Source organism: Brassica napus, chromosome C6 (assembly GCF_020379485.1).
Source record: "Brassica napus cultivar Da-Ae chromosome C6, Da-Ae, whole genome shotgun sequence".
Classification (NCBI taxonomy): Eukaryota; Viridiplantae; Streptophyta; class Magnoliopsida; order Brassicales; family Brassicaceae; genus Brassica; species Brassica napus.
In genome coordinates, this window is record NC_063449.1 from 25,634,746 (window position 1) to 25,659,772 (window position 25,027).

General features: G+C 33.1%; 1 protein-coding gene, 1 non-coding gene and 1 pseudogene across 2 annotated transcripts; 1 reads left to right on the forward strand and 2 right to left on the reverse strand.

The window, feature by feature from the left end:
• Positions 1-13,741: 13,741 nt before the first annotated feature.
• LOC125588435 lies at positions 13,742-14,636 on the reverse strand (annotated as a pseudogene).
• A 180-nt stretch (positions 14,637-14,816) lies between these two features.
• On the reverse strand, positions 14,817-20,732 carry LOC125588890 (photosystem II CP47 reaction center protein). The gene has a single exon (XM_048760821.1). The coding sequence runs from the start codon at positions 17,849-17,851 to the stop codon at positions 16,325-16,327; it is 1,527 nt and encodes a 508-aa protein (XP_048616778.1). The 5' UTR covers positions 17,852-20,732; the 3' UTR covers positions 14,817-16,324.
• Positions 20,733-24,031: 3,299 nt separating this feature from the next.
• Positions 24,032-24,105, forward strand: TRNAW-CCA. The gene has a single exon. It is a non-coding gene; the product is annotated as a tRNA-Trp (tRNA).
• Positions 24,106-25,027: the final 922 nt, after the last annotated feature.

Consider the following 25,027-nt stretch of genomic DNA (forward strand, 5'->3'; position numbering starts at 1 on the left):
TTTAGGAAAACAAAATTCAAGTGTTTTCTATAAAAAATAATAATATATATTCAAATCTAAATTTTAAAAATAAAAAATGCAACAAAAATTAATCAGTTTTTAACCTAATTAGAACAAAAAACAATTATGATTCATTTCAGACGAGTATATGCAACTCAATATACTTGAACATTGAGTAAGTAAATCAATCATGATTCCTATACTCAAAATTAGAAGCATGATTAATTCAGCAACATATTCTTGTTTAGAATAAGATTCAAAACTAATGAAAAAGTACAATTTGCTAACAAGTTATTACGAATTATTTTGGTCATAATTTTTTTTATACATGCATAAAATTTCAAAATATTTTCGGTTATGTTCACACAATTCCAACCCGATAATTACTTTCTTGTTTCTTTCTCAAAAAACATATAAGAAACTGTACATGATTTTAGAAAACTATATTATGATTCCAAGACAATAAATCAAATTAAATACAATTAACAAATTTAATATGATTTTAGCCTGTTTAGAATCATTTAAAAATTATAGTTCAGTTGAAATAAATAAATAAAATCTAATATATCCAAATAATAATTGAATCGAGCAAAATTTTTATAAACAAAATCAGATGTCTGTTAAAAAAATCTTCTATTTATTTTTTCATGTGTATAAATTATAAAACGATCTAAAACTTATATATTGTAAATATTTATGACTGTGCATGAATATAGTTAGAAGATACGTTAAAGTATTAATCACCTGGTATAGCTTAAGTATAGGTGTATTGGGAGAGTTACGTACGTTAAACGTATGGTTTGAAATCATACCGATGACAAATGACGAGCGTTACGTCATACATGTTCTTGCCCTAAAATTAAGACAACCGAACTGGGGAAGACAACGACATTGTCTTCTTTGTTTTTTGAATTACGGGGAGGTTCGGACCGAAGCCCTGATCCCGCCAAGCTCAAAAGCCACAGTATGTAATATTAGTTTTTTTCAAAGGTCACTCGAACTTGGGATCTCTGACACAATAATCAGGGTCATTTCCAGTTAAGCTAATGGTCTCTGGTAACATTGTCTTCTTTTCACTGGACACTAAGTTAATTTTGTCATTTATTCAAAAAAAGAAGAAGCTAATGTTGCCATATGCTATATATTATTACCTTCTTGACTCTTAACATTTGCATTTAGGTTTAAATAATTTTGAAGAAGAAGAGTAAATGTAAACTCGTTCACGCTAAACTTCACAACCAAAGAGACATATCATGTAAGTAAAACCGTGCCTATATATGCAGTAAATAAGAACATATATCCATTAAATCTAGACAATGAGAATTTGAACCTTGACATATCTAACATATATATATGTCATATAGTGATTCCTTCATCTACAGCTATCTTTCATAGGACTTTCTGAATGGTGAGAAGCCATGATGAAATTGGGAAATTAATTCAGCGGGTGAGAAGCTTCTTTCTCTTTTGCTTGGCATTTAATGTATCCTTGGTTAAGGCTAGTTTGCTCTTTCAATCCTCCTCCACTATCTTTCACTTCTCGGTTCTTTCTTTAATTTCCTTAAAGCAATATTTTTTAATGTTAAACAGATTTCCTTGACTAAAAGCCTTTTATAAAAAAAACTTATACTATTGTAAGTAAAGAAGAGAAGAGAAGAAATTGGTGTGTACTATTCCATGAATAATGAGTCCTTTATATAAGATTACAATAACTTGGAAACAAAGCCACTTGGAGAACAAGTAAAGCTTGGAGAATAAGTAAAGCTTGGAGAACAATCATATCTAAGACTTGCCATAATGACATCACCATAATATTCATAACACTTCCTCGTTAAAAACCTCACCAGGAAAACTCAATAGAAAAAACCATGGTTAAGGAAAAAGATTGCAGCGCGCAATTACTTCCCCTCATGTGTACATACGTCGAGATCTTTGAGATGACTTAGTCTGATAAGATGAACCAACTTCTTGAAAGTAGCAGTGGTTAGCGCCTTGGTGCATAAGTCACCGAAATTGTCACTTGAACGAAGTTGTAGGACGAACATCGCCATTCTTCTTCAGTGTATGAGTCTTGATATGATTTGATCTTTTTCTTCGATTCTCTTGCTTTCTAAGAAATTTCAAAGACTTTCGATCTGTGATAGACTTTCAACCTTGAAATTATAATAATTCTTTCGGGTGTCTATCATTTGTGTGTTCTTTGTTGCCTCGTTAAAACCTCGTCATGGAAAAATCCAGTGGGATAAAAACCATGATGGGGAAAAAGAGTACAACCACATATATTTCACATTTCTTCCCCGGAAAGCAATATCTTCAGGATATGCATTCCAATCAGATAAATCTCTTTTTTAAATTGAGAATATCATAATACTCTTTCCATTACAGTGTTTAAGGTCTATAGACTTCTGGTCCACAATTCTTATTTGATATAGACAATATTTTCTTGATCTATTTGGCTTTCAAACCAAACTTCTTGCATACAATCGTCTATACATTTGTCTCGTACATACGAATAACTCATCCGTAACTATGAAAGTTACTATTATGACTTTCTTTCTTGTCATATGAAATTGCATAAGATTAGTAATTTGCTCAATAACACTTTAAATATGGTACTTCAAGACCAAACATATATGAGCATCTTAAATAAAATCCTTCAAGGATCTTTACGATAAGATCTCATTTTAGATCTCCAATTTGGAATACATAAAGACAATATGGTATTGTCAACAACTTTCTTCCACAATATAATTTTTCTATTAACTCTTCAGCAGTTTTTGATTATATTCAAATCAATGATTCCATTGATCTATAATCTCTTGATAAATATGAAGATGTATTGATTAGCTTCAAATATTTTATATATCTCATAAAACATATTCTGATCGAATAGTTAGAGTTTTCGGGAACATAATTTTGATATCACCAATCCTTCAGAGATTCAATCTTTTAGGGATTCTATCTCTTAGGGATTATCAGTTTCCAGTGGGTTGTATAATTCAAGTTCTTCCTTTATTGTCAGGCTAATAAGGAACATAAAAGTAGTTGCATCTACCACATAAGACTATGTCTCTTCACAATCAATTCCATATTGATCTTTCTTTGGAGCAACGACTCATTTCTATCCCACTTGTTTTACACCTTCTAGTGTATGGACTACTGGTCCAAATATCTCTCTCTTTCACAAGAGTTTTTATCTTTGTCTATTGTTTCTTTTTTATTTGGCCAATCTTCTCTTTGTATACACTTTTCAATAGACTTTCTTTCATGATTCTCTTTCTCATTCATCATATCAACTGCTACTTTTTTAGTCATAAATATCATCGATGTCGATTTGCTTATCGGTTCCATTTTATTTCATACATGACATAAGTTATTGAGATCTCTTCATTGTCTCAGGTACCTGAATTTTTTCCAGTCATGTTTAATGTCTCTTCTGGAGATTATTCAAAACTCTATTGCCTCGTTTTGACCATTATCAATATATGCTCCTTTTCATATACGAGGATTCTTATCTTAGGAACCAACATGTCTACCACAATGCAGGCATGACTAGCAGTTTGATATTGTTCTTCTAGAACATATATTCTTATTGGAGCATTTACAGCTGGTATATGTGACTTGATCACTATATTTATTGGGTCAACAAATGTGTCTGGCAACTGCTTTACTAAGCACTATAATTGAATTATCTTTTGGACTTCTATTTGACATTTTCTTTAGTCCGAGGATCAATGATAACTCACATCAACTTATTTTCTCCAGCTTTTTATCAGTGATTACTTGTTGGCTTGATGCGAATTAGTGTTGCTCAAAATGTTTAACACTTATCCAGTGATATTTCTATAGTCGTCAAAAACTTTAAGAAGTGGATTCACCGGTATTATAAAGATGCATAATGGGTGATCAGTCCACTAACATCTCCTTTATTCATGCCAATAACTTTATTTGGTTGGTGAAAACCATATTACCATTTTATCTTATGAGCAAGCAACATATGTTAAATCATTCGCAAGAATCTTCTAGTTCTTCAATGAATATTCACTAAATCTTTATGTATCTTTTCGCATCATTACTGAACCAAAATAGTCTTACTGGTTCATGCCAAATATTTTGTAAACTTCTGGTTTACTATATATTTATTTCCACTACAATAATCTCTGTGTAGTACAAAATATAAAAGACTATAGATATTTTCTCTAAAATACTTATACTGCCTTGAGCATTTCTTTGGCTTATTGTCTCCACATAAGTGTCTCAAAATTCTAGAGATTTAATAAGAGAATGATTCATTAGTCTTAGTTTTAGTGAAAACATAATCTTCTGGATGTTTCTCTTATCATAAAATGTGAGATTTTTTAACTTTTTCCCTCGAGATGATATTACTTTAGGTTTACCAATCTCGAATGAATCTCATTTTTGAATCAATAACCTACCTTACATGGGTCATGTATTCTTTCTCAAATCATTTTAACTTTTGAGACTTATAAGAATATGATGCAATAAGGATTTTAAATTGCATTCTTATGTGCAGTAATATTATGTACTCTTCTGGAGCATCATATATATATCCTCTTCTTGAACATTCTATAAGGTTTTACTACCTTGTATTGTACTCACAATAATTTTCTTTCATATTTGGATGATTGAATCATATCTCTTATCATCTTTATTTTCTCAACTAGAGAGAATGAGTTTTAAATAGAAATTATTGGGTCTTTCTTTATTACCATGCTTATTTCTCAACCTCAAGTGAGAGTATGAGTTCTAAAAAGAAATTCTTTGGATCTTGACCTTATTTATATCCACATTCACGTCTACAACCACTTTTATGTTCATTTTCTTGAACAATACTATTTGTGTTAATTTTCTTTCGCAATATAAAATGTCATATTCTCTTCAGGAGAATGATTATAATCAACTAGACGTGATTTAACATCTAATATCAATAGCTCATTATTTTTTCTCAGTCTCAAAGAGATAAAATATAGTTATAAACTTTTTTTAATCTATTTTCCCAATCATGTGTCTGCTGGACAACATTACTAGTGTGAAAAATATATATTTTTCCCACATATATGCATCATTAAAAAAAAAATTCAAGAATTTTATTTTTAAACTTAACATCCAACATAGTTGAGATATATTACAGACTTCAAGTCTTATAATCTTTAGATGCAAAATACATAATGAGCTATAGGCAATCACTTCAGGTGATTATACATTTATTTAGATTATTCTCCAAAACTTATGGAATCTTTTAAGGTCAAGCCTTAAATTTAAAACTCTCACATATACAATCACAATGAAATATAATAATAAAACTATTTCAAATTATATAAAATATGTATTAACATAGATCTTATTATATAAAGAAATAGATAATATTTATATAGTAATCATCATGTGTGCTACGTCTTTACTTTCATGCTATTGAACAAGGAATCAATAAATTTACTAAAAAAAATCTTATATCACATTTATCAATTTTCATGTAAATTATTACCCTTGTATATAAAGCATGAAAAATAAAATACTTATCTTGGTAAAAAGTGCAACGGAGATGAGAATTTGAATTGCTCGTGTATCTTGGTTGGATATAATTTCACATGATCTCTTCTCTTTGAAAGATGATAAATAATTCTGAAATACTCAAAATTTGCTCATATAAATATGGCTAACGTGTTAGTAAACATTAATATATAACATCAAAACCAATTATATTTAACATTAGACCAATATCAGTATTAACAATACATAAGAAGTTCAAACTGATTATATATCAAATATTAATCAAACAAAAGAACATATATTTCTATTGTCAAACAACTAGGTATCTCGACATAGTTCAGTGAACTAATAATAAGCAATTTTCTATAAGTGAAATAAGGAAAATGCAAAATCATTAACGACGAGCAAATTATGTAAGGAAATGTCGACTTTGGAAATAATATATTTTCTTAAACTTTAACAATTATATATCGATAGGTTACAGCTGTACACATAAATAATTCTTAACCTATTATTTCAATAGACAACCCTATGCTTTTAATAAATATGCACTCATACGGAATATTAAGAGCACTCATAATACATGTTGACTAGCTAATACATTTAATCAATAAAAACATATGAGAAAAGAGATACCATGTATCAGAAATAAAATCAGTAATTGCATTAAGTGATGTGGCTAGCTAATATGATTCGTAAGCATTAACAGTTTACATGTCTATTAATAAACATGATATGCAGCCGTAGATTATTAAACAATTGTTAAAGTTGAAAAATATGCAGCCGTAATATTAAAGCTGTAGGTTAATAATCAATACGAACATTTTAATGAATGAATCAAAACTAAAACGTCTTTGTTCAATCCTTCTTCAAACCATGTTTATTATCGATTCATGGTTTGTAAGAGTGTATTTATACACAATATGAGCTTAGGAACTTTAGTCGACGATACTGATTTGGCCTTGTTCCTAGAAAAAAAAATCATTTGATCAATGATCTTGTCGATGTTTATAAGCTGATGCTCAGTATGTATCTGCATATATATATATATATATATGCACATGTAGTATATTCCCTCTGTTCTTCTTTTTTTTTTTTTTTTGACAGCAAACGGCGATTCTATTACTCAAACTTGAGGTGGTCTGGGAAGCCAGACCATAATAGAACAACCAATAAAACATAAGGATCTATGAAAAGAACGTGCATTCCTAGCTAACGAATCCGCAATCTCGTTCTGCGTCCTTGGAACGTAGCATAACATAACATAATAAATTTTTGAGTGTTTTACACATAACATAATAAATTTTAGAGAAATTGCATTCAATAGCTAAGAAAAAAACCAAAATTACACAAACTAACCAAATTCCCATTCTCTCTCCCCCTTTCTATTCCTATTTCTCTCTTTACTTTCTTTCTAAAAATCTAATTTTATTTTTTGTTTGGTTATTTCACAAATAATCCCTAAATTTTAATAATAAATGTATTATTTTCTGTATTTACCAATTTTCTATAATTCTAAACCAGTGCTATTTATTTTTTTGAAGTTAATAATTCCTTGTTATTAACTAATAAAATTGCATAGAAAACATAAATCGTGTATATTTTTTTAAAAAAGATTATTTTAAAACATTTATCTTTTATGAGTATATGGAGTACATTTTATCGAATGGTCTTATATTCATCTTGCCATGCATGTATTATATAATCTTTATATTTTACCAAAAATAGATTAGTCTTTGTTAGTTCCTTAATGCATGATATAGACTTTGTATATTTTACCCAATTAAAATTCAATTTATATAACCCTAATATGTCTTACCGAACTACTAAAAATAATCATATTTGATGTGTGGAGAGAGTAGTGACGCCGATACCTTGTAAAAAAAGACATGAGCTGAGAATTGAAAGGTGAAAGCATTGATGCAAAGCAAGTAGGTCCCGATCGGTATATGAACACATAAGCTGTGTAAATACATACATGAACACTTGGTTAATTCAAATTCTATACACGAACTAATAAAATTCGGCTTTTGCATACATTGAGCAATTATCTGTTAGTCAAATATAACGGAATCTGAACTGTCCGTTATATCACTTACGTGGTTTTTTTACATTTTAAAATAATAATTTAATTAATAAAAAAATCAAAAGATGGTAAAAAAGGGAGTCGAACCTGGGTGTCAGAAGCTAAAACCATTGTGTCAAACCCAACTTAAACTTATTGTTTGTAGTCCCAATTGTTTCTTATTTATACAGATATTTCATTTACATATTTTTTTTCTCTTAATGTTTGACTTATCATCCAAATTGTTTCAGAAAAATATTCAAATATTGTTTTTTTTTGTTTTTCCTTCGCTACAAGAAAACATCGTAATTCTGACGGACATTCTGACGGAAAATGAGATGATATATTATAGCCGTTAGAGAACCGTTGGGGGATTTTAAAAATTCCGAAGAAATTCCGAGGAAAGAACCGTTGCCATCGGGATTCCGTCGGAATTTCCTCGGTACTGTCGGCATCATTTCATCTATAAATACCCGCATCCCCCCCCCCCCCCCCAACCTCTTCATTCACTCCATTTCTTCATCCTCTCACATACTATATTTACACACGAATTTGATTGAAAAAAGCATGTCTTCTTCAAATTATTATCGTTCTTGGATCGATCGACCTCATTTGGATCCGAACACGAGATTGCTTACGGAAGAATACCAACGAGGTATAACCTAATTCATGGGGTTCGTTCAACAATAACCGGAAGCAAAAACGGGTATGTTAAGATGTCCTTGCTCTAATTGTAAAAATAGAAAGATTATTAAAGAGTTGGATGTTTGGACTCATCTATATTTGAATGGGTTTACACGAAGTTACAAAATTTGGTATCATCATGGAGAAACTGATTATGAATATGGTAGTACTAGCGAACCTCAGCCTGCGGTTAGGTTAAAAGAACCAATTAAAATGGATGTAGATTATGGTGTAGGTACTGAGCAGATGGTAAATGATCATTTTAGAGGGGAAGATTTACCCAATGCAGAAGCTATGAGATTTTATGATATGTTGGATGCTGGAAAGCAACCCTTGTACGAAGGTTGCAGAGATAGTCATTCAGCTTTATCATCTGCAACAAGACTGATGGGCATTAAAACAGATTATAATTTGGCTGAAGACTGTGTGGATGCGATTGCTGATTTTGTAAAATGTATTCTACCTGAGGATAATGTAGCCCCTGGTTCATACTACGAGGTTCAGAAACTGGTAGCTGGTCTTGATTTATCGTATCAGGTAATAGATGTATGCAGCGATAACTGCATGATTTATTGGAGGGCGGATGAACAGCGGGTTACATGCAAATTTTGTGGAAAGGCTCGTTATAAAGATACGAGTGGAAGAGTTCCAGTGCCATTTAAAAGGATGTGGTATTTGCCTTTGACGGAAAGGTTGCATAGGTTGTATCAGTCTAAACGCACAGCGCAACCAATAAGATGGCATGCGGAGCATTCAATAAATGGTGAGATTAGACATCTTTCAGATGCAAAAGCGTGGAAGCATTTCCAATCAAAATATCCCGACTTTGCGTATGAGAGAAGAAATGTCTACCTTGGATTATGTACTGATGGTTTCAGCCTGTTTGGCAAGAGTGGAAGACAGTATTCTCTATGGCCAGTCATTCTTACACCATACAACTTACCGCCAAACTTGTGCTTGCGACGAGAGTTTTTGTTTCTCTCCATTCTCGTTCCCGGACCAGAGCATCCTAAGAGATCACTTAATGTGTTTTTTCAGCCACTAATATATGAGTTGCAACAACTATGGGCTCAAGGTGCTGAAACATACGATGTTTCATGTAAAGAAAACTTTCAAATGCGGGCAGTACTTATGTGGACAATAAGTGATTTTCCAGCATATGGTATGTTATCGGGATGGACAACGCATGGAAGGCTATCATGTCCATATTGTCAAGATAACACTGATGCTTTCCAACTAAAACACGGAAGGAAAACGTGTTGGTTTGACTGTCATAGGAGATTCCTACCACCTGAACATCCATATTGTAGGAGTAGGAATTTGTTTACGAAGAACAAGAGGGTGTTTGACAGTCCACCACCGGAAATTTGTGGGGCAGATTTGTCGACACAACTAAGAGATTTTGGTGCAGAAAGGACGCAAGACCAAGGTGGACATGTGCATTATCCGGTAGATGCTGTTGGAAAACTACATAACTAGCAAAAAAAAGAGTATTTTCTGGGATCTGCCATACTGGAAGGATCATCTGCTGAGGCATAATTTAGATGTCATGCATATTGAGAAGAACTTTTTTGACAATCTCATGAACACGATCCTTAACGTTCAAGGTAAAACAAAGGATAATTTGAAGTCAAGACTGGATTTAGTCGATATATGTGCTCGTTCAGAACTTCATGTTGAAGAGAATGGTAGGGCTCCTTTTCCCATATACCGACTTGATGCAGAGGGAAAAGATGCGTTCTTTGATTGGATTTCAAACAATATGGAATTTCTAAACGGTTACGCATCTAATTTGCGTAACTGTGTCTACAGAAAGGAAAGAAAGTTTATCGGCTTGAAGAGTCACGATTGCCATGTAATGATGCAGCGCCTCCTTCTGTTTGCCTTCAAGGAACTATTACCACGGAATGTTCATGAAGAATTTGAAGACTAACATAGCCGTGATTCAGTGCAACCTTGAGAAGATATTTCCTCCATCATATTTTTGATGTTATGGAGCATCTTGTTATTCATCTGGCAAGAGAATTGGAACTTGGTGGTCATGTGCAGTATAGATGGATGTATTTGTATGAGCGGTGTATGTACCATTTGAAGAAGATGGTGAAAAATTATAGTAGGGTGGAAGGTTCTATAATCGCACAGATGATAAATTCAGAAACTTCAAACTTTGCCGAGTTCTACTTTCCAGCATAAGTGCAGACCAAAAACAGAAGACCTGCTCGGCATGATGATAGAGGCGAACGGGCAACATATCATGTTACGGTTCCAGACATCTTCACAGATGTTGGACGACTTAGCGGAAAACCAAAGGACTGTCGACTTAGTGAGCAGGAGCGCAGTCATTTGCAAACATATTTGCTCACCAACTGCGAAGATGTTCTTCAATATGAGAGGTAAATAAATTAGCTTACAAATTTTTATTTTAACAAGTTGAAATTTAAATCTTAATTAATTATATTATTGTCAACATATGTACAGGATTTTCATGGCAGAAAAGCGGTTCGAATATAGATACGCCACCGAGGAGGAACTTGAAGAACTGAAGCAGAGGGAATTTTCTGGATGGATGCTTACTTATGTGAGTGCTTTAAACAAATTTAAATCTTATTTATCACATATTTATACTAATTCACATATATTGATATAACATATATATGTATACTACGGAAACATACAGGAGATTATGGAAATCAAGGAACAGAGATGATCTATGGGTCACTGTTACATCACTCAACCCGAGAGGCCGAGTTCAGGGAGGTTTTGAGCTGGAAGACCCACTACAACCAAGCACATCCGGTAACTTAAGTGCAGCAGAAGATTTAGCTGCAGTTGGCCTTGTAGTCGATTTAACTGACTTTGGAGAGGAAGCTGTCGTTCACGTAGAGGATGAACCAGAGATTGGAGAGTTTCACCAAGATCCAGATTCAGATTCATCTGGTGATGATAACTCGGAAACAGAGTAGCATCGCTTTTTTTTTAATATAAGAATACAGAAGAAATTATGAGGGATAATAGGATTTAGGGATTTCCTCGGAATTTCCCTGGAATAGTCCAAGACTTTTCCGACGATTTAGGGCTTTTCTTTTAGGGTTTCTGTTTCCTCGGAAAATCCTCGGAATATTCTGAGGCTTTTCCGAGGAAGTAGGATTTTTAAACCGAAAACAACGTTTTGCAGTTTGAATAACACTTATATAACCCTTATTAAGTGTCTTAGACTACAATAGAAATACATGCATAGGATATTTTTTTTCCTCAATTAATGAACATACCGAGGAAATTCCAACGGATATTTAAGTGTCCGTCGGAATTTCCTCGGAATATTTTCATTTAACCAGGCAAACCAGCCGCCAAATATTTTGCGAAAATTGAAATTGAAAATACCGAGGAAATTCCGACGGATAGTTTCCGTCGGACCCTAGGTTTTATAAACACGAAACACTTCTTCTTCCCCATTTCTCTCTTCTTTCTCCGGCGATCTCTCTCTTCTTCCGGCGATCTCCCCCTTCTCTCGTGACGATCTCTCCGGAGAATACTCTCTATTCCTACACAAATCATGTAAGGACCCTATCCCACTCTCCTTGGTTCTATTTGTTAGGTTTTTATGTAGATTTGATGATTTTAGAAGTTTTTTTATAGATTTTTGTTAGGGTGATTGGTTAGGATTGTGATTTGGTTGTGTAATAGGTTTAGAATTGTGATTTGGTTGAATAATTTGTTGTGTTGAATTGATTTAGAACTTTTTTATAAATGTTTTATTATTTTTGTATTTATAAAATCAATTTTGGATTTTACAAAACGTTTTTTGTATATAAATTCGATTTTTTAGATTTATAAAAGATGATTTCATATTTATAAAAATATTTATATTTATTAAAACTAATTTTGTATTTATAAAACATTTTTTGATTTATAAACACTATTTTATTATTTTTTGTATTTATAAAAACTATTTTTAAATATGTTTTTCAATTAATAATTATTAAAATTATTTTTAAATATGTTGCTTTAATTTATATATTTATTATAAATAATTTTAAATATTTTTTCAATTAATATTTATTAAAACTATTTTTTAATATGTGTTTTTTTTTTTAATTTACAGGTCTACTGGTGATCAGACCCGGTCTCGATCTCGTCGTGCCTCACCACGAGGTCATAGTGGTACGGGGAGCCACTCTCAGGGTTCGTCCAGCCACTCTTGGGGTTCGTCCAGCCACTCTCGGGGGTCGAGCAGCTACTGTCGGGATTCTTTATTTCCCGCTTCGGTTTCTGCTCCCGCTGCTGCACCCCCTCCAGTTGCTGCACCCCCTCCCTGTGTTGCATCCCCTCCCGCTCCTCCAGCCGTTCCGGGAGTGATGACTGTTGCCCAGTTGGTTCAACAGCCCGGTCGTGAGCATCTTCCCTATCTCACTTCGTGTCCAAAGGGACGACGTTAAACATGGTAATTAAAAGTCTTTTTTTTTCTTTTCATTAAAATTTGATTCATTATTAATAATTTGTTTCTTATATTAGGTTCAACCGATCCGGGAACGGGATCAGCGCATGGATCAACAATATTATGTACTCGAACCTTAGCAAGGGATATTCGACTTTCACTTACTTCCCTGCCGAGGACCAGGAGATGTGGTTTCGTCAGTTTGCGGTAAGTATTCTAATTTTTTTACTTATATTTTTAATCTTTAATATAAAATTTCTACAAATTGTGTTTTTTTTTTCAGCAAGAGTTCACCTGGAATCCCGATCACACGAACTTTATCCGTGACGTCTTCGTCCATAAAGTTATGGACAACTATGGGAAGCAGATCTACGAGTGGAAGCAGAAGTGGCTCATCAACCATGTTTTTTTTTAATTTATTAAACAATTTTTTGAATTTATTAAACTATTTTTGGATTTATTAAACTATTTTATATTTTTTTTATTAAAAGGTCCCGAAGTCGATCAACAACATGGTCTGGGAGGAGTCTGCTCAACACCCACGTAAGCTTAAAAGTTGATCATGATTAAGTGCTTTCTGGATCGTCTCATACCTTATCAATTAATCCTTAATCTCAAAAATTATATCGAGATTTTTCAAATACAAAGGATTTACTTGTTACTAATGAAGTCTACCCTCTACTCTTCATTAGATCCTGTATTCACTCCGATAGTATCAGAAATCGAGTCGATGCAGAGGAAATGAATGCATTTACATACTATTAATTTTTTATTTTTTAGCTATTTTTTAGTAAAAAATAGCTAAAAACATAATCCTGATTATGTTCCATCCCTTAATCTCCTGGATTTTTGGATTTTACGGAGCCCACTCATCCACGACATCGTCGGGTATTATGATCACAGAAAAGATTCTCTTCAAGTGAACCAGCCTATCCCCTGTATGGGGCTTACACAGTGGTTGGAACAAAGACACATTTGGTTGTGAATTCCAATGTAGCAGATAAAGTCATATTTCTGCACGGCCCGATCAATAGTTCAAGTCACACACTCCCATAATCCATTTTCTCTTCATAGAATTCCCTTCAACTTTTTATGTCAAAAAATAATACAATATTGTGGAGTTGAAGGGAAATATCCAAATACATGTCTTATTTTTTTAATAATCCATATTTATAGCAATAAAATACGATTGTTCCTTCACCAAGTAATAAGATAACTTAGTAATTAAAAATATCTAGAATCTATACTATTTATAAGGGACCAGAAATACCTTGCTTACGTATCATTATGCATTAACATAAATACAGCCGTAAGAAAAGGTAATACAAAAGTGTGTAAACTATAAAAACGAGTCAAAGTGGATTGTCCAACACTAGCACTTCCGCGTTATAATTCTACAAGAGGCGATCCTATTACCTGAATAGCGTCAGGTACACCTGTTACAATTTTGACAGCCCAATAGCCAATTTGATCCCAAGGTAAGGAATAACCCGTTACACCAAATGATGCGGTCAATACACCCAGAACCACACCAGTAACCCAAGTTAATTCGCGAGGTTTTTTAAAACCACCGGTGAGGTATACACGAAATACGTGCAGGATCATCATTAGGACCATCATACTTGCCGACCATCGATGAACTGATCGGATTAACCAACCAAAGTTAGCTTCAGTCATTATATATTGAACAGAAGCAAAAGCCTCAGTAACAGTTGGACGGTAATAAAAAGTCATAGCAAATCCCGTAGCTACTTGTACTAAAAAACAAGTAAGGGTAATTCCTCCTAGACAATAAAATATGTTGACATGCGGAGGAACATATTTACTAGTTATATCGTCTGCAATCGCTTGAATCTCAAGACGTTCTTCGAACCAATCATAAACTTTATTGAGATAGGTAAACCAAGGTTCCTCCCCCTCCAAGAACTGTATATGAGAATTTCATCTCGTACAGCTCAAACAAAAAAAAGACCCAAATACTGATTGAAACGGATATGGAATATAAAGTTTTAAACTTCTCTCTCATTCAATATTATTTAAGAGTCAAAATGCGAAAGCTCTTCTTTGTGGTTAAATGCCAAAAACTCAAGTCAGCTCATACGTCTTTATGTTGTGTTGATCGTTACAGGCCTCTTGAATCTTCTAGATTACCTACCGTTATTGTCTTTTTTAGTTGGTATTTGTATGGAATGGGAATACGGATTTCTTCTTGTTTTCTTTATTATTGATAGGAATTTTCTTGTTAAGACCCTACTTATTAATTGAAACCTCAGATTCATACGAAAACCACGATAATTCAATGAAACCTTCAAAGTCCAAAGTTCACTGAGTGAGAACCATTGGATCATCACTTATTCAATAAAAAAAAAAGAGCTATAATGATTAAAAACATAAAATACAAAGAAGCGTTTGTCCTTTGATCTAAATAAGAGTTTAAAAGCAGAAAAAAATTGATTTATGAAAATTTATAAGATAGAACGGAAAGAAGTCCGGCTACGAGGTCTAAGTATTAAGTATGAATCATAGTTCGAAAACTTTGTGATCTATTTGATCTATTTCGTGCTCCAGATACTCGAATGAATATCCGACGAAATAAAACCATCTTGATAAAGATGACAGACCCCCTTCTCTGTACTATCCATAGGGTCAATTCTAACAAGTCACACACTCATATTCCGGAAATATACAATGCAGAAAAAAATTTCGCGGTCGAACTACCAAAGGAGAATAGGTGCAAAATTTTAGACCTACATACTTTACTTTTTTGTATCGAACAAAAAGCTAGCACTTCAAGATTCTTCTCAGTCTAATTCATTGAAATTCCATCCAGTAGAACAGAGGAATTATAAATCTCCAAAATAATAGATAGGAATACCGCAAATAGTGCCATTGCAACACCCATCAAAGGGGTCGTTCCCCATCCAGGAGCTACTTTACCATATTCAGAATTCAACGGTTTCAATAACTTCCCTACAGTAGTGCTTCTTGGACCAGATCTAGAACTATCTTCAACAGTTTGTGTAGCCATAAATCTTATTTTGTATTCATTACGATCTGTTGACTTTGTATACCATTCCGTTGTAAATAAACGATCTTAGCATAGATCCATTGTGGTCTTTCAATTATATAATAATGGAAACAGCAACTCTAGTCGCCATCTTTATATCTGGGTTACTTGTAAGTTTTACTGGGTATGCTCTATATACTGCCTTTGGGCAACCCTCTCAACAACTAAGAGATCCATTCGAGGAACACGGGGACTAGTTGACGTAATCAGCCTCCAAATAGTTGGAGGCTGATTACGTCAATGAAGAGAATGAAAAATTATTTCATTTTTTAGTTGAAATTGTAGGCGGTTCCCGAAAAAAAATAGCGAAAAAAATGATCCCTAAAGTCGATACTAAGAGAAATGTATAAACCAATGCTTCCATAAATTTGATCGTGGTTTACAATTATAGCTTTCATACCTGTTTTGTTTATGTTTACTGAAGGAGTATACCTCCGGATAAAGAACAAAAAAGAGTCAAAGAAACGGCAGCGATTTAAATCAAGATTCCTACAGTACCCTACCTATTAAATGAAATCAAAAAAATCGCAAACAGAAACTAAAAGAAAAAAGCAATGTTGCATCAGACTGCTTGTCTTTTTGTAGTTGGATCTCCAAGTTTTTGGAATGCCCCAAATTCCACCTGAGCATCCAAATCTGGATCAATACCAGCAAAAACATCTCTGAAGAGGGTTCTAGAACCATGCCAAATGTGTCCAAAGAAGAAAAGTAGAGCAAACGAAGCATGCCCAAAAGTAAACCAACCTCTTGGACTGCTACGAAAAACACCATCGGATTTCAAAGTAGCACGATCTAATTCAAAAATCTCACCCAATTGAGCCCGTCTAGCATATTTTTTCACAGTTGCGGGATCACTATAACTTACTCCATTGAGTTCACCACCATAAAACTCAACAGTTACACCTACTTGTTCGACACTATATTTAGATTCTGCCCTTCTAAACGGGACGTCGGCTCTAACAATTCCGTCTCCGTCTACCAAAACAACCGGAAATGTTTCAAAAAAAGTAGGCATACGGCGTACAAAAAGTTCACGCCCTTCTTTATTTCTAAAGACGGGGTGTCCTAACCATCCAACAGCTATTCCATCCCCATTGTCCATTGAACCCGCTCGGAATAATCCCCCTTTTGCTGGATTATTACCAATATAATCATAAAAAGCTAATTTTTCAGGAATTTTAGACCAAGCTTCTGATACACTTTGATTTTCAGCTAGTCCGGCACTAACTCTTCGATATATTTCTTGTTGAAAGTATCCCTGATCCCATTGATAACGAGTAGGACCAAATAATTCGATGGGAGTAGTTGCAGAACCATACCACATAGTTCCAGCAACAATAAAAGCTGCAAAAAAGACAGCAGCAATACTACTGGAAAGGACGGTTTCAATATTTCCCATACGTAATCCTTTGTATAGACGTTGAGGCGGACGAACACTAAGATGGAATAAGCCCGCTAATATACCCAACGTCCCTGCTGCAATATGATGAGAGGCTATTCCTCCCGGAACAAAAGGGTCAAAACCCTCCACGCCCCACGCCGGATTTACGGGTTGGACCTTTCCGGTTAGTCCATAAGGGTCGGATACCCATATTCCAGGACCATATAATCCTGTTACATGAAATGCGCCAAAACCAAAGCAAGCCACTCCTGAAAGAAATAAATGAATTCCAAAAATCTTGGGCAAATCCAAAGAAGGTTTTCCTGTACGTTCATCACAAAAAATTTCTAGATCCCAATATACCCAATGCCAAATAGCTGCCAAGAAGCACAAGCCAGAAAACACGATATGTGCTGCGGCTACCCCTTCGTAACTCCAAAGACCCGGATTCGTTATAGTCCCTCCTGTAATATTCCAACCGCCCCATGAATTGGTTATTCCTAAACGAGTCATGAAAGGTATAACGAACATACCTTGTCTCCACATTGGATCAAGAACAGGGTCGGAGGGATCAAAAACAGCTAATTCATATAGAGCCATGGAACCGGCCCAACCAGCAACCAGAGCAGTATGCATTATATGAACCGAAAGCAAACGACCGGGATCATTCAATACAACAGTATGAACACGATACCAAGGCAAACCCATGGAAATACCCCTTTATCAATGAAAAATAGACACTATGTAACTTTATTGCATTGGAAAAAACTATGTTACGGACCCCCCCTTTTTAGGTAATTATTTCGGAGAAAGGATTAATATTTGTTCTATTCTGTTAGTAATAATGGAACAATTCGATTCATAGGAAAAAAGGGAAGCGGATCTATTCTATATCCGATAAGTACCAATACGCAATGGGGGTGAATCCTATGTTATATGAACCAAGATAGCTATTGTTGTTCAGAAGCCCGTTCGTAAAAAGTTTCCTTTAATTTTTATTCATTCTCTCTTACTTTACTTTTATTTTATATTTTATTTTAGCTTATTCAACTTCTGTATTAAATATGATTAATTTAAATATGATTAATATTAATAAAGTAGGAAAAAAGGATAATATGATAAAAAAAAATGAAACCCCAGTCTTACGTTTCCACATCAAAGTGAAATAGAGAACTTCATTCTCTTTTTTTTTCATTTCATGCCTATTGGCGTTCCAAAAGTACCTTTTCGAAGTCCTGGAGAAGGAGATACATCTTGGGTTGACATATAGTGCGACTTGTCAGATATATTGGGCTATATGGGATTTCCCCATTTTCTCCCTCGATCGAGATATCCTCTGTTTCGCTCAAAAAGATTGATTGAATTATCAAAAATTTGTAACGCGAAGCGCAAAAAATAAATTAGAATTAAATGCAGGGAGTATTTAGATTGATATTAGATTATCAAAATTTTTTATGGTTTACGTGATCGGACTAATAAAATTAAGTATCCAGGCTCCGTTTAGCAAAAATCCAATTGATAATTAATATATAATATTTTTATAATTACTACTTAATATGATATGAATATGATATCAAAATTATGATAAAAATTCTATTAAAAAATAAAAAAAATACAAAAAATTGAAACAGGGTGATCTAAAACTGTTGATCAAATAAAATAATATAATTAAAAATTTATTGACTATTTGACAGAAGACATGTGAAAGAAATGAATTGAAAAAAAAAGAAGGAGTAGTAAAAAAAAAAAGACGCGGTATTTGGTTCATTTGTCCTATATGTGCAAATCAAAATCGGGCAAATTTTTCCTTTTACTCGGAGTAGAGCATAAACCTAAAAAAACGGAATAAAAAAAGGAAGAAGCCCATTCAGGAACAAGAAAAAACCATCCCCATTTCAACTGAATCTCGATGAAAAAAAAATATCAATGAATCAAGTTAGTCTGACAGGCCTAATCAATCGTTTTATTATTTTATTATTAGGATTATAATATCTAATAAATAAAAGGGGCCAAAACTTATTTATTTTTTCTTTTACTTTTAAAAGGGAAGCAAGCCCTTCCCTTATTAAGTTAGAAAGAAAAGCCTTCTCTGAAAAAAAAGGGGGGGTTGGAATCGACACATTGATTTTTTAACAATTTTTGTTGAACCGTATGCATCAAAAGGTGCCTGTACGGCTCCTAAGGAATAAAATTTTATCCTAATCAACCGACTTTATCGAGAAAGATTGTTTTTTTTAGGCCAAGAGGTTGATACCGAAATCTCGAATCAACTTATTAGTCTTATGATATATCTCAGTATAGAAAAGGATACCAAAGATCTTTATTTGTTTATAAACTCTCCTGGTGGATGGGTAATATCTGGAATGGCTATTTATGATACTATGCAATTTGTGCGACCCGATGTACAGACAATATGCATGGGATTGGCCGCTTCAATAGCATCCTTTATCCTAGTCGGAGGAGAAATTACCAAACGTATAGCATTCCCTCACGCTTGGCGCCAATGAGTTTTTTTATTTTAGAGAAAAAATACTATGCCTTCGCCCTCGGAAATATGAATTAGTTAAGTAATAATAGCATGGCACTTCGAATTCGATATGAAATTTTTTAGATTAAAAAAATTAGATTATATATTGAAAGAGTAGTATGGGATAAGAAAGGGGTATTTAAAATGATATCTTCCCTATTCGGGCACATCCCAGCGTCACAAACTTTGTTTTCACACCGGAAGCTTATTTACAAAAACAAAAAAAAAGACACTTTGGGATTGCTGAATCATAGACGGATCAAAAAAAATGATATATAAAGCAACGGAACCATCATAGTATTTTTTTAACTCCTACAAAACAAAAAAGAAGGATGGTAATTGGATCATTTATGGATCCGCGTATAATAGAACCTATATTTTGTTTTCTTTCGCCGAAAGGAAAGGTCAAAAACGTAAATTCCATTCTAGAGCCGTATGCAACGCACAAAAAAAGCCTGTACGGTTATTCAAATTTCTCTGTTTTTTTGGTTATCTCGCCTCATTCTGCGAAATAGAAAAAGCTTTTCTATTATATCATCAGGGTAATGATCCATCAACCCGCTAGTTCGTTTTATGAGGCACAAACGGGAGAAGTTATCTTGGAAGCGGAAGAACTACTAAAACTTCGCGAAACCATCACAAGGGTTTATGTACAAAGAACGGGCAAACCTATATGGGTTGTATCCGAAGACATGGAAAGGGATGTTTTTATGTCAGCAACAGAAGCCCAAGCTCATGGCATTGTTGATCTTGTAGCGGTTCAATAAAAATAGGAGCGATTTCATGCAAATCTACCACTGCTAATTTTATATCTTTTTAGATTAAAGGTTTAGTTTCATATTCTCTTCAATATATTTTTTTTATATTGAAGAGAATCTTGAAGAGAAGTAATTCAGAATTAGCCGGTTAGAACCCATCTAAACCAGCCCATTATTTATATGATTCCGTATGCCAACCATTAAACAACTTATTAGAAATACAAGACAGCCAATCCGAAATGTCACAAAATCCCCAGCGCTTCGGGGATGCCCTCAGCGACGAGGAACATGTACTCGGGTGTATGTGCGACTCGTTTAGATCATAGACTGAAACACAAAAAGGAAATTCTTTTTGAAATATCAAGGATCAGTACCTGTTAATAAAATAGAATGGAGGAACTCGATTCATTATTTCAAAAAGATAGATCATTCATATCTTCTATTGTGTCTGAAACTTATGGTTTACATTGGTGCAAATCCAATCAACTCCATTTTTTAGAAAACCCCCAATGATAACAAATGGTTATCAATTAAGCGGGGGAAATCCCATTTTTTATTAAAAAGATTCCACTCTTGAAAGAAAAAACGGACTAACAGGGTAAATGACCAAATCAATTTTAAAATAAAATACCGTTACTGTATAAAGTGGATCTCATTGTGAAAGATCTATTACTGGAATATTAATGGGGTAGAGCCAAAGAATGTGAATTGTACAAGTTACCAATAGTATTGATTAATTAAAAGAAGGAGCTCCGGTGTATAGAGAGGACCTCACCGTTTTAGAAGTAACCATAGAAACGAAGGAACCCACTATTTATCCATTTCTATTTACTACTTTTTGTAGTTATTCTATTTTTTTTATATCAAGTACCAAGGCAATTTATCCTTTCAAAGCAAAGGAAAATACCTAGCCAAAAATAGTGGTGGGGAAGGTTAGAGTAGCAAAAGCCATTGGAATTTTTTTTTATACATTGGAATAATTCGTTTGGTTATTAATGACTAGTAAAGGGGAAAAGAATAACTAAAACTAAAAAAAGAATTAGTTATTCATCAAAGTTTGATTTATTCAATGACTAGAATTAAACGCGGATATATAGCTCGGAGGCGTAGAACAAAACTTCGTTTATTTGCATCAAGCTTTCAAGGGGCTCATTCACGACTTACACGAACTATGACTCAACAGAGAATAAGAGCTTTAGTTTCGGCTCGTCGGGATAGGGGTAAAAGAAAAAGAGATTTTCGTCGTTTATGGATCACTCGAATAAATGCCGTAATTCACGAAACGGAGGTATTCTATAGTTATAACCGATTCATACACAATCTGTACAAGAAGCAATTACTTCTTAATCGAAAAATACTTGCACAAATAGCTCTATTAAATAGGAGTTGTCTTTATACGATTTCAAATGAGATCAAAAAATGAGGGGATTGGAAGAAATCCACTAAAATATTTGAAATAGAGTTCTTAAGTAGAATAAGCTCGGGGAGGGTAGAGTAGAAATTAGTATTATAAAAAAGTTGTCAAAACAAAACGAGGGTATATAGTCGCTAAAAAAAGACTTATTCTTTTTCTTTTCGACGATTCTTTTTTTTTTTTTTTTATGACAGAAACAGACGTAACAATCAAATTTTGATTCTTGATTGGATTTGTCGAACAAAATATTAACCTCTTTTTTAATTCCTTCAGATTAGTTATTCAATTGAAGAATAAGTCTATTTTTTTCTGGTTCTAAGGCTAGTAGTTCTAGGGGTCGACTCACTTCTTTCAAATTGTTTCTGATTATTAAGAAAAGGTAACAAAGATAAAATACGAGCTTGTTTTATAGCAATAGTAATTAATCGTTGTTGTTTTAAAGTTACTCTATTCACCCGTCTAGATAATATTTTTCCTTGTTCACTAATAAATCGACTAATTAAACTCATGTTTCTATAATCAATTCGATCCCCCGATTGGATCGGGGGCAAACGCCGACGAAAAGATCGCTTGGATTTAGTAAAAGGTCGCTTAGATTTATTCATAATTTTTTATTCCTTACCTATAAAATCCTATTTTTGATCGGATCAAAATAAAAACGATTGCTATTTCTATATAGGATAGAGTTTCTATATAGAATTAAGAATATAGGATTTGATTTCTTTCTATTATTTTATTTGTTTATATTTATATATATGTAATAATACGTAGATACTCTCATTATTCCTGTTCTTAAAATAAAATTTGACATACAAGCACTCAATTTTATCTATTTCTTAATTTCCCCATGAATTGTATGTTTATAACAATAGGGACAGAATTTTCTCAATTCCAATCGACTAGGAGTGTTATGCCGATTCTTTTGAGTAATATATCTGGAAATTCCAGCCGATTCTTTCTTAATATCATTTCGAACACAACTGGTACATTCCAAAATAATTGTTACTCGAACATCTTTACCTTTGGCCATGAAACCTCCTTTGGATTTATGATTCACCCCCAATCTTCTATTTTAATTTTAGGGTCCATAAAGAACAAGAACAAAAAAAATAGAAGCTGTTAATTAACTCAAAAAAATGTCTTAAATATTTCGTTGCAATGAATATTAATTAGTAATTAAATAAAAAGAAAATAATAAGTAATATAATGATTTTTTGAAAACTATATTTCAAATCTTTGTACAGTATTTTTTTTAAGTATCTCGTAGGATACTCTTTCCCTAGCAACACTTTTTTTTTAATTGGATCCTGAACCCTCGTTTTTATGACCCTTTCGGCCCCCTTTTTTTTTTCTAATTCTTTTTTAAGAATAGAATTAGAAAAAAAGGGGGGGTTATTCCCCGATCGTTGATCGTATCTCTAAATTTTTTTATCCTTTCTGATGTTAATAACTAGAATTAAAAAAAGGGAAATGTTAATGCATCTGGAAATAAACGATTAATCTCTATTAATAAACCTGCTAACGAAACGAACCATAGAGTACTTAGTACCGGTGCTACGGAAAGATATGTTTTTAGATCTCGCATTTGAAATCCTCCTTCTTTCTTCTTTATTGTATTACAATATATATAGTAATATATATAACTATAGATGTACATGTAGTTAAGAAGTTCTTGTATTTGTATATGTAACCCCCCATTTTCAAAATTAGAATTGAAATATTGTCTACTAGAACGATCTTATAGATTCCATTTTCAAATGGAAACGCCTTTTTATGTAAATTTGAAATTGATAGGATTTGCCTAAAAAAAGTAATTTTTTTAATTATACTTATATATATGTTTGTTATCTGATATGAAACAAAAAAAAAGAAGGATGTGGAAAACAAGATAGGAATTGTTTACAATGACACTGTAAACCAATCGAAAGGGATGTAGCGCAGCTTGGTAGCGCGTTTGTTTTGGGTACAAAATGTCACGGGTTCAAATCCTGTCATCCCTACCTAATTACTGCTCAGAAGAGCAGTAACGAGGAATCCATTTTAGATTTATCTTTTTTTAATAAAATTGGACATACATATAATTCTGAATTTTATGATATACTATGATATAGTATATACGTACAAAATCGATTCGAGTTAAAGAATGTCCTCTTTCTAGCCTTTTCGTTTTTTTATAAAAAACAAGAAAAGCGCTCTTAGTTCAGTTCGGTAGAACGTGGGTCTCCAAAACCCAATGTCGTAGGTTCAAATCCTACAGAGCGTGATGTCACTCTTGTTTATTAGATTGTGTCAAAATTCCACTGTTCGCAAATAATTGAGCAGCAATCTGAATTCGACCTCCCGCATATGAAAGCAAGAAGGAGGTCAGTCAAAAAAAAGAGATGTTAATTAATCAAAAGTCCAACTGATCACCACGTCTGTATTGTAAATAAGCAGTTACGAATAATCCAGCCAAAGTAATAGGAATTAGACCTAAGACGATTCCAAATAAAGAAACTTCAATCATTTCAATTTTATTTTGTTTTCATTTTTGAAAGGGAGAAAAGAGAGGTACTATCTATTCCTAGCTCTTAATCTGTATTGCCGACGAATCTCAATGACCAAAATTGGGTAATTAACACGGTAAGGAACTATCGAACATATGAAATACCATATAAATCTTTTTTGATCAAAAAAGATTCATTCAATTAATTTCAAATAAGTCGTATTTTGCTTAGACCAATAAATAGAACTGAGGTTATAGTTAAAGCTGCTAGTAGAAAACCGAAATAACTAGTTATAGTAGGCATGAAGGGACTCAATAAAATATGTTTTTTTATACATATGTTTCTAAAGTACTTCCCGAAGTTTCAATAAAAAAATTTTTTAAAGTAAAGATAGATACAAATACTAGTTCCAAGAATCAAAAAATTAAATTGAAAATTTGTGAGTTATCAAGCATTATCGGTGGTATGAACAAAAATAGAGAAAAAGAAAAAACGAAATTCATCGTCTTTGGCATCTGCACCATCTCAGGATTCAGAATTCACGTAACTGATTCATTGAAAAACTCTTTAAGAAATTAATAAGAAAAAATAATACATAAAAAAATAACTCTATTATATAACTTCAGTTAAAACATAGAACTTTTTTTGAATAAACATGTAAAATTTTTAAAAAAGTTGTTTGATTCTTTTTTTTTTAAG

Excerpts from the sequence above, each read along its gene's own strand:
- LOC125588890 (XM_048760821.1), bottom strand. The coding sequence starts at position 17,851 with ATGGGTTTGCCTTGGTATCGTGTTCATACTGTTGTATTGAATGATCCC.